The sequence below is a fragment of the Cimex lectularius genome, unplaced genomic scaffold (genome assembly GCF_000648675.2).
Source record: "Cimex lectularius strain Harlan isolate CLEC.00 unplaced genomic scaffold, Clec_2.1 scaffold46, whole genome shotgun sequence".
Lineage (NCBI taxonomy): Eukaryota > Metazoa > Arthropoda > Insecta > Hemiptera > Cimicidae > Cimex > Cimex lectularius.
In genome coordinates, this window is record NW_019392654.1 from 172487 (window position 1) to 188946 (window position 16460).

Here is a 16460-nt window from a genome sequence, read left to right on the forward strand (position 1 = left end):
GCAGCTTTAAAATTTTAAGGTAGGAAAAATACAATGTGTGTTATCTACAATTGTAACATTGGAATTATTAGAGACTGCACCTACAATCCTGTTCGTACAACTTTGACTATTTCATTGTTGATAAATATGTCAATCAAGCCTGTTCCTTGTAAAAGCGAACCTTTCATTGAGAATTTGAGCTTTTTCCTAAGTGAAGCTTGGTCGTTTCCGATCATTTGGATATACTCGTTGTTGTTTTGGTCTGTCAGCCGCATTTCAGGTTTCCGCCATCTTCAGAAAATCATTAGTGAAAATTTCCAGAAATGCCAAAGCTACAAGGTTTATGAACTAAAGAGAAACCTCACACGTCACTTTGAGCTTCTTTCTTTATGCATTGTTTCTTTTTGTCTTCCTATAATGGCGGTTCAATATTATTCCAAATTTCTTCTTGGCATAGGAGGCAAGTATCACCTTTTCTACCATTAGTCCGGCCAATTCATATGTACTTCTGATTTTTCTCGGCGTGCCAACATAAATCCACAAGACATACAAAATCGTGAAATTTCCTTCTGTGATTTGCGCGGTGATGAACCTGCAATTTCGTCATTGTTAGTTTGTCAGTGTGATTCTGTTAGGCCTGTTGTATAAGGTCGTAGGGAGTGGGTTTGCAGTATTGTTTTCTCTCTTGTCGTTGCCTTTGGTGGTATGCTTGGAAGATGGCGAAATGCCGAAAAATTACAGACCAATACAGCAAGAATACCCAGAACAAAGTGATCGATAAGGATAACATTTTCTTACAAAATCACCTAATATTCTTAGCTACTAATAAACGCAGACAGGTTTAATCTCTCATCTCCGTACAAAGTAATAGTGGGGGGTGATGCAAACAGCACAGTTTTGAAACCCTGAATAGATGGACTTCCCTATGATTAATGCCGCTGAAATTAAGAAAACTAAATTCAGAGAAATATTTTATGTTGTCTTGAATTAAAGTGACTAAGTACAGCATAAGCATTCTCCGGCCCATCGGTTCAGTTTCCTCTGGAATGTCACATAGCATGACGTCTAAGTACTGAATGAAAAGCCGGTCTTGAACTATCATTAAGTCACGTGCGGACTACCCCAACTGACCCGCCCCCTAATCAAAGCGTCCTGCCGCTTTCCAAGACGTTCTATTGATTAAATCCGTTTTATGAGTTTTTAATTTCACCCTTTACGGAAGGAAATTGCGATAATTCTCAACCGCCGGCCCGTAGGCTGCCCTCTGGCGATGCATTCACAATCCTTCGGATTCTGCTTTAAAGGAATGTGCAGTCTGTAATTTTCGAATTTACTGACCTCATATACCTAACCTAATTTTCGGCCTGGGTTATTTCAGAATCGCCCTAGGTTACCATTACTACACATTGACTCATCCTCATCGTGCAAGCACCAATTTGTATCTGTCCCTTACCATTTAAAGATCTTGTTGTGTAACTGCGCTTGGAATGTACTACAATTCAGAAGTGGACAATAATAAATAATTAATTAATTGTACCACAAAAGCATCTATATATTTCCAAATATAATAAAGACAAGCACGGCTCAATTCTCCCAACAGTCATAAATAAGCAAGATTTTCTGCAAAACATTGTTACATAGTGATTTATTACCTTCATGCTCTTATTTTATAACAGTGAAGTTATCTTAAGTGAAAGTAAATCTAAATAAAATAAATTATTATTGTTTAACTGTAACTTGATCCATCTTTGAAATTTTATTACTCTGAATGCTAATTTTGAACAAATATCTGTTATTTGTATAATAATAATAAATATAATAATCATAAAGATAAATTAAATAAAGAATGTATGACACACTTGGTCGACGAGCACCTTGGCTCCTTACAGGGAGCGAGTAAGCATTGCACTCGACATAACAGTCCTTGGGCATGAGAGTGGGTTGTAGGGGTCTCCTATTTCGATTTTTAAGGGAGCCGGGGGTGTTTTTCTAGTGTAAATATTATGCATAATTTTGGTCTAGCTGCACAATGTATGTGTGTATATATATATATCGGTTTGTGTAAATGAGTAAGTGTGGGCCGATGAGGGGGGGATATTTGTAACTCTTTAATGGGTACTAATGATAAGCTGCCAACTTCTTGTTTCATTTTGAATATATTAGTTTGGTCAGTTAGAAATGGAGGCAAACTCGTTTCGCCATTCAATTCCAGAATGACAGATATTTCAGGCAGTACAGTGTTCAGTTTAGACATAGATAAATAGCCAAACAGCTGCCATTGATTTTGACAAAATAAAAAAACTGTTTTCATAAATGAGCCGGGCTTTTGTGAGAAGTAAGATTAAGAAGGAATCAAAGGACGGGACTGTTAAGGATATTATTGGTAAAGAGGCTGGTGTATCCAATTTTCACATTGCTCCAGTTTCCCCACTGTTTTCCGGGGGTACGTCCGCAGTTTACATGCTCTTTCTCGAATCCGGGATGACCCGAGGCGTTTTGAGGCCGAAGGCGGGGGTCACCAAACCAGTTTGTCCCACTCTTCTCCTGCCCTCCACGACGGCCTCGAGGCATTCCAGTTTCCGCCCGGGATCCCCCTCGGGGCAGGACACATGTCACGGGATGACGGGAAAGCCGAGGAACCCTTCGACGACGACGCCGAGGACCATGAGGAGAAGGAGGAGGAGACGAGGCCCCCCTCGGACACGGAGGAAAACGAGGTGAGCCCGTCCTGGAAATAGTCGGTGGACAAACGATAAGCCCGACGAACCTTTGCCGCGAAAAACTCTGCTATTCGCGATTTGATGCTCTCCTGAAAAATTAAACTGTTTGTCGGTTTTTTTTCCAAATACCAAAAATAAATCGAGAATGTGCCATTTTGAAATACACCCAGAATCCAAAATAATCTGTTACAAATTTGACTATAAAAATTATAGAATTTGATCATTTATGACCCCCACCCCGGAAAAGTAATAACTTCTGCCAATTAAAAAGAAAGTTGTAATTTCTCTCTCTTCGCCAGTTAAATGAAAAATGATAATTTCTAAAATTCCAGTCCCTACATGTCATCCACTGATTCGAACATAAAAAAAATCCCCTAAAATTTCTAATTTTTCTATACTATTACAACCCTTATATAAAGTTGTTGTACAGTTGTTGGCATACCGAGAGACAAAGTTTGTAATCTGCCCAATTGGGACCACAAATTTCAAACCAGCTGTCCCTGTTTTTATGTCATTTGAGATAATCGTATTGGTTATCATATGTGCACTGACAAGATATGTTGAGTATTACCAGAATATCATCAGTCACTCGAGCTCTGTCCATAAAGTAGATCTCACATTCGAAAAGGTTCTCAGTTACGATAGTCAAATGATAATTGATCTCTTTTACTTTACTACTCTGTTAGCTTTCTTAATGATCTCATGTACTGTAAGCTCTTAAGAAGCATCATTTCTGAACTCTTGGTGTTCTTCGTAAATACCGTGAGCGTTCGAGATCCGTCGAAACGGCATCGCATCCGAGAGCAATAAGTATTTAGCAAGTGTAAACTTATCCTGTCTAAAATTACCTCATTTTTATTAAAAATAAAGCTGTGCTGTGTGATTATCGATTTTGTAATGTGATATTGGGAATGTTTTTTAGTTCGCACCTTCGCTTGTGGAAAAGTCTCTGTATCGCGAAGATACGCCTCAGGATCTGATGACCGATAAGGGGCCGGTAGCTGGCCGAGGTCATGTTTTTGGCCGCGTTAGTACAAAAGGGAATCCGGTGAGGAGTAGGTGTGCCGGTGACGTAATTTCAGTCTTTGGTGAGGCGAATGAGAGGAGGTGAAAAAAGGATAGAAATCAAATAAAGGGAGGAGAGATAGACCGCTAATAAGAACGGGAGGCACGTGCTTGAATGGGCTGACCGCCTATTTTTTCTTCTTCCGAAGGGTATAAAGTGTTCAAAATTCAACATTAATCTCTCTGTTACAACGGTTCTCCTTAAAAAGACCCTTTTGCAACATTGGTGCTGATACAAGAAAAAATCCAGATCTTGGACTTATGGTTACATGACCCATTTCCATACTTTCATTATCGTATAATTGTGATCTTGTTCTACTTTCATGAAATTCTACTTGCTTAATTCATATTTTTAGAAATAATATTAAGCTCAACTGCCATTGAGAAACGTTCAATATTAAGAAAGCTCGGTTGGGCTCAGGTCGTTTCAGCCCCCAACGTAAACACTTTCTAGACCCAAACTCACTCACACTCTCACTCTTACATACATTCTTTCCAATTTAAAGTTCATTACCGTTTACTCAGTTAGAGTGGGAACTTAAGAGTACTTAACGTTCCTCCATCGGCCCTCTCACACTATACGTTCACGATAAGAAATACATTCACTATCAATGCTAGGGACACAAATCTATCATTGGCCTATTTAGACGACCGGGCTGAATTTCTCTTAAACCAATGACACTATAAAAAAAATCGTTTAATATTTTTTAATCTAGTTTCAAATTTTTACCTTTTTTGTAGAAAAATTATACAGGGTACCTCAGGCTCAGTAAAACTTCAAAATTTCAAAAACGACCCGATCTTAACAAATCATTTTGAAGGATTTTTGGTCAAAAAATGAAAAGCAAAAAGTTAGAAAAAAACAGACATTTGGTTTGCTGTTTATTAATCACATTTCATGTTAGAACTGTTTACCTTGCATAGAAATGATGAAAAAGATTTGCTCTGTTCTTCACCGATGCTCAGAGCGATAGAGTCAGGGTACATGGACCGACAAGTGTATTCTATATTTTGCCGCAGTTCTTCAACTGAGGTTGCTGGGTTCTGATTGACTTAAGCCGTGTTTTTTAAATGTCTTTACAGAAAATAGTCAAGTGGAGTTAAATCGAGTGATCGAGGAGGCAAGAGATCGGGCCATGAGGCCCTATCCACCTATCCCGAAAGTAACGATTCAAATAATGTCCCACTTGCAAAGAATTGTGTGCGGGGCATCCATCAAGCTGGAGAATCATTCTTTGTCGTTGTTGCAGAGGAACACCATCTAATAGTGTTGGTAAAACGTCCCTCAAAAAATTGAGGAGCTGAGCACCATGTAAATTATTTTCGAAAATTCCAACGGTTTTGCATGTCATTAGAGGTGAACTTGAATTCATCAGTCCATAGGATGAATGAAAGAATGTTTTCTTCAGCCTCCCAAATCGACATTTGTGCAAGAAACGTTAGACGCCTGTCAGAATCAGAGTCCCGAAGTCCCCGGAGGAGAGAGATACAGCTTAAAATTGTAAGTCCGGAGTGCATCTCTAATTTTATTTTTTGAAAGACCTAAAACCCTTCCAACATTTCAGGGAGAGGAATTAGGATTTTCACGAACATACTGAAAAATATTCAGCTCCTCGTCGGAATTACGCTGCCGGTTTCTTTTTTCCATTTTTTGACCAATTTAAAAACCGATTCCACCATTGTTTTCAGCGTAAAAAAAGTGACATGTCAGGATGAATAGGGTTGTATTTGAAATTTTAAAGTTGAACCTGAGGTACCCTGTATAATTTTTCTCCAAAAAAAGGTAAAAATTTGAATCTAGACTAAAAAATATTAAAAACCTATTTTTTATAGCGTCATTGGTTCAAAAAAAACCGGGCCATTTAAAAAGACACCCTGTATCTACTAAAAAACGGCGCTTCCCAAACTGTTGTCCGTGGGCCCATTGGTCCGCCAACTCGAACTAGGAAGTCCGCCATGAACTTGGAGAAAAATTAATACATAATTACAAAAATAAACATAGAGTGAATAATTTAAACAAAACTAATAACCATGAGTACTGAAAACAAAAGTTTTTATTTTGCTGCAACAGTCCATGCAGCACATTCTCCTCAGACATGCTTTAGCTATGAAACAAATGCTCTTTTAAGAAAGCTTTGGAAGTCTGCTCAAATTATTAATTATATTAAGTCGAGGCCATTGAAGACAAGACTTTTCACAATACTATGTGTCGATATGGGAAGCCTTCATCGTTCACAGCTTAACCATACAGAAGTCCAGTGGATGTTTTGTCCGAAAGCACTTTCCCGATTACAGGAATACATTCTGAAGTCTTATCTCTGTTGATGGACCTCAATGTCAAATTGGCCAACGTTTTTGGTGATGAGAAATGGCAATGAATCCTGCCGTATTTATAAGAAAATTTTCAACAAAATGAATGAGATAAGTCTTTCTTTGCGTGAAAAGTCTTTGCGTGAAAAGTCTTTGCGTGAAAAGTCTTTGCGTCATAACTTTCGATGCTAATGACAAAGTTCAAGCCTTCAAAAGAAAAATCCAGTTTTGGGTTGAATCTGTTGAGAAGGAAAACGTGGAGTCTTTTACTGTGTTAAATGATTTTTTTAATGAAAATCAATTGGATCTTGGAACGGCACGTTGATTGATGAAATATGTGAACACCTTCGATGTTGGGAGATGTCCTTTGAGCACTACTTCCAAACAGCTGCTGGAAGACCATGTTGGTCAAACCGTTTTCTACAAAGCCGCCCAGTCTATTCATCTGAATACGAATGTCTGATAGCCATTACATCAGACTCTACCTTGAAATCTAATGTCGAGTCTGATATTGGGTTGTCCGGAAAATAATGCAGGATTTTGGTATTAAACAAAAAAAAAGAAACTAGTTACTTTAAAGCAATGTTCTTTAATCAAAATAATTTCCCATACTCTCAATACATTTCTCCCAACGTGTTGGTAACTTATTAATTCCGTCTGAGTAGAATTCAGAATTTTTAGAATTGATAAAGTCAATAAATGCATTTTCCAGTTCCGTTTGATTTTTGAATATTATGTGTTGTAAGTAGTGGTCCAGGTGTCTAAAAAAATGGTAGTCAGTAGGCGAGAGGTCCGGAGAGTAGGGTGGAATGGCAAAGTTTCATAGCCAAGCTCCAATAATTTTTGTGACGTTACACGTGACACATGTGGTCGAGCGTTGTCATGCAACAAAATGGGCCCTTTCCGATTGACCAAAGAGGGCTTCATTACTGCCAATTTCTGATGCATGGTATTAATTTGGTTACAGTATGATTCAGCATTGATGGTTTCGCCAGGATTTAAGAAGCTGTAGTGTATTAAACCAAATGAAGCCCACCATACCGTAACCATTACCTTTTTTTGATGAGTTGGGGGCTTTGGAAAATGTATTGGAGCTTCTCCTTTGTCGAGCCACTGTCCAGAACGTCTAGTGTTATCGTAGAGAATCCACTTTTCGTCACATGTAACAATTCTGGCCAGAAATGGGTCATTTTTGTTTCGACAAAGAAGTGATGCACAAACATCAAAGCGCTGATTTTTTTGGCGATCGTTTAATGAGTGTGGAACCCAATTTTCGAGTTTTTTCACTTTTCCAATCGTCTTGAGGTGGTCAGCGACGGTCGTTTTACTGACTTTGAGTTGCTCTGCAAGTTCTCGAACAGTTGTTTTGGGGTTTTCTTCCACCACTGATCGCAGAACATCATCATTAAGAGAGGAAGGCCTTCCACGACCTTCTTCATCTTCAAGGCTGAAATCTCCCTCCCGAAATTTTTTAAACCACCTTTGCACAGTGCACTCATTAACACAACCCTCGCCCCAGACTTGGTTAATGTTTCTAGCCGTTTGGGCTCCGCTTCGGCCGAGTTTAAACTCGTAAAAGAAAATCGTACGAAATTCTCGCTTTGACATTATAAGGATGACTGAATTATTTCCAAGTAGCGGAATGCTACAGAGGTAAACAAACAATATCATTTGGAAGAGGATTAATAAGTGTTGACATTCATACAAATGAGTAATCCTGTAAACGTAAACAGAATATTTTATATAGATTTTTTTAAATGAAAACTTAAAATCCTGCATTATTTTCCGGACAACCCAATACTTACCCACATTTTTGACTCCGTCTAGAAAACAAAAAATTTCAACCGCTCGTTGAAAAAGCAAAAAAACGCGTTCTTCCATTTGTCACAACTTATGCGAATCCGGATTTTCTGACCAAGTACAGCCACCGAAACTAAAAGTCGAAGCTGTCTAGATGCTGAACCCGACATCCGTTTCCACCTATCAAAAATTAAACCCAACATATCCAAATTGTGCAGGTTAAAACACTTACTCTTCCCATTAATCATTAATAATCAAATTACTACTTTTGGAATTGGCTCGAGTTTTACATACCTATCCCTGTATGTAGAGCCAAAGAATTGCAAATTTTCAATTAAGTGAGAGACATCGAACAACTACACTGCATGCCGGATACATACGCTGGTTTTGTCTCAAAAGTAAGTATCTACGTGTCAACCTCGCATGGCGGTAACGGGTTAGGAACACCCTTCTTCTACAAGTGAGATCCTCCGAGGGCCACCTATCGACAGTGCTCTTGAGGTCTCCAGGGATGCTGGAATTTGAATTATCAATTAACATAAATCACTGTTATATTTGCTTATCACAATTGGATACTTGAAGTGTCTAAATGCGGTTTTTCACTCGGTGGTTATGCCGTGGGTGTATGCAATATTAGCTGGAGTGTTTGTGTATGTCTAGATGGGTTTGTAGTGGAGTATAAAATACCCCAAAGTAAGTTAGTTGTTATATGTATGTTTATAGAGTGAATGGTTGTGAGGAACATCAAGTAACTATGTATTTATTGTCTGAAAACTTGTTTTATTTGAATTTATTAATTAGCTATTATCAGTAATTAAGACAAAAATTTAGTTTTGCCTGTACCCTGAAATTATCAGAAAATTGCAGACATACTAAGACCGACAAAATAATAAAATTTAACAAAAATTCTAATTAAATTTAAAAAAATGAAAAACAAAAATAGAAACACACACATTATTTTTCAATAATAAAGGACATGAAACGAAGCTAATTTTTGTCATTTCTTGTTTGTAAAAATGTTTGCAGAAATTTAGCAAAGTGTAAGCTTGGTAGTAGCTAGGTAGCCCTAATGCTGAATTATGATGGTCCCAAGCCGGTTAGCCTAACAAAGGTAAATAAATGTTTGATGTGGCCACCGTCGAGACAAGAAATTTGGATTCTAATTACATAAAACGATTATTATTTTTGTTTCCTTTACTTCATTAAAATTCTCCAAAATTAAACTTTTCTTTCAATGATTATTTGGAGGTCGTGAGATGCGGTCTGGTTTTTCTTTTAATACTTATTATGTATTGCACGTTGTACAAATTACGAAATAATTCTACTGTCGGCCGAATGACTCGGATCGTGAAAGGTGGGATGTAAATCAGATAAATCACGATCTTAAGAGCAAGAACGTACACAAGGGAGAGAAACAGATTGGTTTTATGAAAAAATTCCGTCTTCTGAATGAATTTAACGGGACATAGAAAGTGATGAAAGACCGAGAACCATAGATTTAAACTAGAAATCGGACAAATGATATTGACCAGAAGTGATAAGGAGGGTATTCTGTAACCACTTCTCAACCACTAGGAAGGATATCCTGGTTTGAACAGTAAATTCTATATTACAGAATAAATAATATTAAATACGATTAAATAAAATATAATTTAGTATGATAAAAATTACAACAACAAACAATGGATATATATGATGCGGAACTAATTATAGGTGTAGATGATACGCTCATCCAAATGAAAGGTGCACTAAGTGGAAAACATGCAAAACCAAGAAAGGAAAAATAAAAAACGTTAGAACGATAAATTTAAAAAGGGAAAGGAAAGTACGAATAGTCTGATTGTGAGATGAATAGATTCGGAAATATGGAAGCAAGTACTTAGGAGAATCTAAGTCCTAAGTTGGTTTAAATAATTTTCTTATAAACTTTTATATATAAGTAATTTAATTAATACACTTTAATGAACTAAGCTAAATTATTATACATAAAATTATAAGTTATATTTTTAGGAAATATTTGTCGATAAAAAAGGATATTAGTAATAAATTTCGAGATGATGAAGACAACGAAAAACACACTGAACAAATTAGAGCTTTCGACATATCTAATATCATCCACAGAGCCTGTTTATTTACAAATATATATTATAATATGATCCACCGTCATCATTTTTATTCATTTTTGTAACTTTTATTAAATAAAAGTTGTAAAAGAAGAATAAAGGGAAAATATTAAAGACAGGCTAAGCCTTTGAAGAGAAATTGATGTAATTTTGTTCCAATTGACACACACAGCTGGACGCAGAGGCAATACACACATGCGCGCGCGCGTTCCAATTTTATTTTCCAAATTTGATTTGGCGATAGTAAATTCTTAAAATAATTTTAGAATTTTTTTCACTCTCTCTCAAAAGGGAAAAATGCTTAATACCTCAAATGAAGACTTTTTCCAGTATTTGCAGTATTTTTTCTCAAACTATTTCTATTCAGTCCAACATTTTGAAACTACTTATTAAATGGCATGTGAATCATAATTAGTTGGCAGTTTTTCCCGCCGAAGGACGACAGGTGAAAGTTTGTTTTCCACCGGCCATCCCCCGACAAACAGGTGAACGCAACCCCCTGGAAAGTAAAAGTCTCCTCCAAAAATAAACGCCGGACGTGTCGTCCAAGTAAACACGGGGTAGTTGTGAAACCGGGATCTCGTTCTGTGGGAAACGGGAGCGAAAGTGGACTTTTCCGTGAAGTTGTTTCTCGCGTTTTCCAACGAAAACCTTCGACAATTTCGATGGGAAACCGTTTAGAAAATTTATCGCGAGTGATTGTCACTACGGTCAAATTCATGATGAACCGGCACAGGGTTACGTACCAGGTCTATGTCCATTCGCGGGTTTTTCAGTTATTCAAACTCCTTTCGGCATTGCGCCAACTTCAGTGAGGAACTCCTTCCTTCACCGACTCGCTGACCAAAATCCATCATCAACTCTAGGGTTAAATAGACAAAATTTTCTTCAAGTAGACTGATGGGGACCTACCCTTATTCTATAGTCAATGCCGTTATAGGATTATAATGGATCATCTGTTTTATTTAATTAAAACTTGTATATACCTATACAAATCGTACACAGATCAAAAATGTTATGCCAAAGACGATCACTATGTTTAACAGTAACAATTATCTTTATATTTTTTTTTCAATTGTGTACTTTATATAAGGAAGTTTCCACCCTGGCATGGGTCTCTGGGTATTGGGACATAGAGTTGAAAGTGGACAAGTAGGCCACAAAAGAAGCCAATATGAATAATCTAAGCTCAGAGCCCTGATCCATCCAAAAATGGATCCTTAATATGTCCAAAACTGGAGAAACAATAATCCAGGCATGAAACACGCGAGGATTTAAATAGCAAGGCCATCCGCATTCCTGGATGAATTCCTGACATGTCACTACCACCTAAGAAGGCACATGCACCGGATAGGAGTACAGACACGTTTTATATTTTTGTGAGGGTCTGAGTAGGAGTCGATTCTTGCAACTATGAGAGGAAAAACTGCAAGCAAGGACACTTAGGAACAGCTGACGACGCTGTGGATGTTGATTAACAACCTGAAGCTGGCCACTGGATTATAAAATTAAAAGAGCACAATAGATCTGCTATCGAGATGGCCCACCTCTTGCATCTGATATGGAATTTATTGTAAGTTAGTGGCGCTTGTTGCGAGAGGATGACCATATGGACTTGTTTCCTCACAGATGATAGCACATAGCCGAAACGCGTATGAATGAAATGTTAATCAGCGAGAATAGACGGACCCGATATCAGTGACGAACTGCTTTTTTACAAAGTTTGAACCTGCGGTTCATATCTGCGCTTCTTCAAGGTCAACCATGCCAAGTTCCTATTGTTCATGAATGATGCCGCATCACAAGATTTAATGTTCAGTTGACCATTTAAGAGGCGATTTTGAAATATATCAATAGTAGTATTTTACTATTTATGTTTATCGAAAAATGGCAAAAAGAAAATAAATTCGAAAGGTCGTATGTTGAGATGGGGTGTTGGTGTCCGAGTGGATCGAAGCCACGATAGCTCAACTTGTTAGAGCAGCAGCATCAAGCCGTGAGTTCGAATCACTGACTTTTTCATCTCAACAAAGACATTACATAAAAGGAATATTTACTTGAAATAAGCAGTATTACAGTTTAGTTTTATTACTGCTAGGCTTAGAGGAAAATTTATATTTTTGTGTTAATTAAACTGAAAGGTTGGGCAATTGGATTTAGTAATTGTAGTAATAGTTTCATATTGGGGGATTGTTACGTTAGTGTGGAGTTCTAATTAGTCTTTACCCTTAATATTAAGGAAATTTTGTCCAATTCTTGCAGCAACAAGTGAAAGATAAGTGTAAGGTTTTCAAAACGTATGACATTTTTTTATGTAGACATCCAAGTTAGTTTTTAAATAGTTTTTGTTTTTCTTATATTAAACGTCTTCGCTGAAATAAAAAATTAAATAATTAATTTTCAACAGGGTTGGCCAGGGGTTGGGAAACGTGGAAGGGGTTTCTTTGAGATAGGAGGGGATGTCGACGGGCGGGGAATCGCTCTAGGCTCGGATCAGTTTACCCTCGAGGTATTAGAGAGACCGGAGGATCCTCCCGGTGAAAAGGGAAAAAAGGGACAAGAAAAAAAACACTCGTGGACAAGTTCAAAAAGTGTCTTGGACCTTTGCCTTCTCGGTCCACATCTTTTCGAACCGATTTGATGTCACCGTCTGACCACCAGAGGACTTAAACTGGCTCTCTGTCAATATTTAATGGAGGTAATTTTTTGTAGACATTTTTCCAGTTGGTATCGGAAAATTTAATACTATTCGTGAAATTTCCACGAAATGTACGCTTATCCACCCTGTGAATTACGTAAATTTCTATTTGTTCTTTTAATTAACTTGCAATATTTTTAATTGATGCTTGCTTTCAAATAGTAGTCAATAATATATTTTAAAAAATATTTGTTTTATTTGATCTATAGATTAATTAAAATTTGATTTTTGCTAAACTTCCATATTTACTTTGTTTAAGACAGATTGGCGTTCATTAAAGAAAAGAAGGATCAAATTGAAAAATAATATTTAAGACAAATATTTTGTATTTTTACTTTTCCAAATATTAGTCCATTTTGAAAAAATGTTGTTGAGGTCTGCGAAGGACTTGTTGGTTGATCTTGGCCCACATTCGTTGATTTTGCTCACCGGGTTTGTTTATGCATATCGCATTCGTTTGTAGCTAAAACCGCGAGGATAGGCGGACCGGAGGAGAAAAATCAAGCTACAACATTTTTCAATCTTGTCATTTTATATGTTAGCCAAACATTTTAAATTTTTTCATCACGCGATCTTATTCAAACCTTTCATTCAATAAACAATTTTTATTATTGGTCCGTCTATTCTTGCTTGTTTTGACTTTCAGTCAAAGATTATTCTTCATCTATGGTGTGTTTTCATTCGTGTCATTTTACAATATACGTTAACCAAAAAGTTAAGATAGAAACTAAATTTTTTCATCAGTAGATTTCACTCAAATCTTTTATTTAATAAACAGTCTTTATTCCTGGCCCGCCTATCCTTGCTTGTTTTGACTTTCAAACAAAGATTTTCCATTCTTTATCGATGGTTTGTGTTGTAAACGCACAAATTTGCCACTGAAAAGTCAATCTGCCTGGCAAGAAAACTACGAGAATAGACCAGGGTGATTGTGGCCTACCTATTAATCCAGCAAATATGTTTTTTTACTAAACAAAATACTAACAAATTTTTAGGTAAATTTTTGTAGTTTTATTTTACGTTTCTCCAGCGAATTGTGAAAAAAGGTTTTGAGGTCTGCAAAGTGATTGACTTGTAGCTTGGTCTTGGTCCGCCTGTTTTCGCCTGCCAGACTTGTTTATGTATAACGCATTAATTTGTACTTGACAGATAAAACCAGCGAGGATAGACGGACCGAATGAGGAAATGAAGCTACGACAGTTTTCAGTCGTGTCTTTTTACAATATACGTTAGCCACTAATTTTAAGTGAAAAACTAAATTTTTTCATCACTAGATTTTATTCAAATCTTTTATTTAATAAACAGTCTTTATTCCTGGTCCTCCTATTTTCGCTTACCTAAAATTATTACCTTAAATTAAAATTTATTTTGAGTTTCAGTCAAACGTATTCCATTCTTCATCGGATGGTTTGTTTTGTGAATGAACAAATTTTCCAATGCCTGACAAAAAAAAAAAAAAAACGAGAACCAGAATAATCGTGGCCGACTTAGTAAATCAGCAAATATTTTTTTTTTACTGAACAATCTCACTGAATCTGGTTTAACACCATTTCTACCACCAAAATTTTTAATATAAAAGCACTTTTTAGTTCATCAATGAACACATTGGATATTTTAAGTTTAACATTATTAATGGTTAAATATAAACTGGTCTCTGTTTTTACATTTGAAATAGTTTCAATTGCTATGCATCATGAACACACCAAATAAGTTTTTTTAAGCTCTTTTTATTGCCGATATTGAATTTAAGATTTACAAGTGATTATGTCGGAAATATTGTTATTGGGTTGTCCGGAAAATAATGCAGGATTTTGGTATTAAACAAAAAAAAAGAAACTAGTTACTTTAAAGCAATGTTCTTTAATCAAAATAATTTCCCATACTCTCAATACATTTCTCCCAACGTGTTGGTAACTTATTAATTCCGTCTGAGTAGAATTCAGAATTTTTAGAATTGATAAAGTCAATAAATGCATTTTCCAGTTCCGTTTGATTTTTGAATATTATGTGTTGTAAGTAGTGGTCCAGGTGTCTAAAAAAATGGTAGTCAGTAGGCGAGAGGTCCGGAGAGTAGGGTGGGTGAGGCAAAGTTTCATAGCCAAGCTCCAATAATTTTTGTGACGTTACACGTGACACATGTGGTCGAGCGTTGTCATGCAACAAAATGGGCCCTTTCCGATTGACCAAAGAGGGCTTCATTACTGCCAATTTCTGATGCATGGTATTAATTTGGTTACAGTATGATTCAGCATTGATGGTTTCGCCAGGATTTAAGAAGCTGCAGTGTATTAAACCAAATGAAGCCCACCATACCGTAACCATTACCTTTTTTTGATGAGTTGGGGGCTTTGGAAAATGTATTGGAGCTTCTCCTTTGTCGAGCCACTGTCCAGAACGTCTAGTGTTATCGTAGAGAATCCACTTTTCGTCACATGTAACAATTCTGGCCAGAAATGGGTCATTTTTGTTTCGACAAAGAAGTGATGCGCAAACATCAAAGCGCTGATTTTTTGGCGATCGTTTAATGGGTGTGGAACCCAATTTTCGAGTTTTTTCACTTTTCCAATCGCCTTGAGGTGGTCAGCGACGGTCGTTTTACTGACTTTGAGTTGCTCTGCAAGTTCTCGAACAGTTGTTTTGGGGTTTTCTTCCACCACTGATCGCAGAACATCATCATTAAGAGAGGAAGGCCTTCCACGACCTTCTTCATCTTCAAGGCTGAAATCTCCCTCCCGAAATTTTTTAAACCACCTTTGCACAGTGCACTCATTAACACAACCCTCGCCCCAGACTTGGTTAATGTTTCTAGCCGTTTGGGCTCCGCTTCGGCCGAGTTTAAACTCGTAAAAGAAAATCGTACGAAATTCTCGCTTTGACATTATAAGGATGACTGAATTATTTCCAAGTAGCGGAATGCTACAGAGGTAAACAAACAATATCATTTGGAAGAGGATTAATAAGTGTTGACATTCATACAAATGAGTAATCCTGTAAACGTAAACAGAATATTTTATATAGATTTTTTTTAATGAAAACTTAAAATCCTGCATTATTTTCCGGACAACCCGATATTTAGTGTCAGAAGGCGAAATGTGATTCTTATGAATAATTCCAAAGCTTTAAATTATATGCGTGCGTGCGTACGAGTGTTAAACTCAGAAATTAATCACTAAAATGAAACATGCAGTCTGTATATTAAACATTTCAATCAGAAAAATTTTCGGTGTGTTGTTAAACATAAAAATTACATCAATTGATGTTTGATTTGAATTTTTATAAATTGCAAATTTTACCAATATTTTCCAACACGTCTATCGTTTGAACCTTCCTTTTTTTTAAAGTTTTGAACTAATTGATTAACTTAATTACTTAAATTAAAATCCGGCAATTCGTTTTCATGATTTGAAAATATGACCTTAATTTAAAAATCGCATGTCTGTACAAACTTCTGTAAAACTACTTTCTTTTCTCATACTTAATAATGATGCCAGAAAAAATTATATAAGTAATATAACATTAATTTTCAGATTTCCTGTGAAAATGCGATTTCTATAATAATTTGATAGAAAGCAACTTATGGAATAATAAAAAATTCGTGACTTTATCTCTTTTCTTCCTTGTAATTAACAGATTACAACAAATTCTACATTTTTAAGCTGATTTTATGAAATTAGAAAACACAGTGCTGTTATCTGAAAAGGTTTTTTTTTATTATTGTAAGAATGGTGTTTTTCCATATACTTTAAACTTAATTGTCAGTTTGTT

The 16460-nt window shown here is 36.4% G+C and overlaps 1 protein-coding gene across 1 annotated transcript in view; it reads left to right on the forward strand.

The window, feature by feature from the left end:
- Positions 1–2257: 2257 nt before the first annotated feature.
- LOC106672924 (transcription factor AP-2-alpha) overlaps positions 2258–16460 on the forward strand; it is a 31616-nt gene continuing 17413 nt past the window's right edge. Inside the window, exon 1 of the mRNA XM_024224599.1 lies at positions 2258–2696. Coding sequence (XP_024080367.1) covers positions 2589–2696 — 108 coding nt within the window. The 5' untranslated portion in view covers positions 2258–2588. The remainder of the gene's footprint in view (positions 2697–16460) is intronic.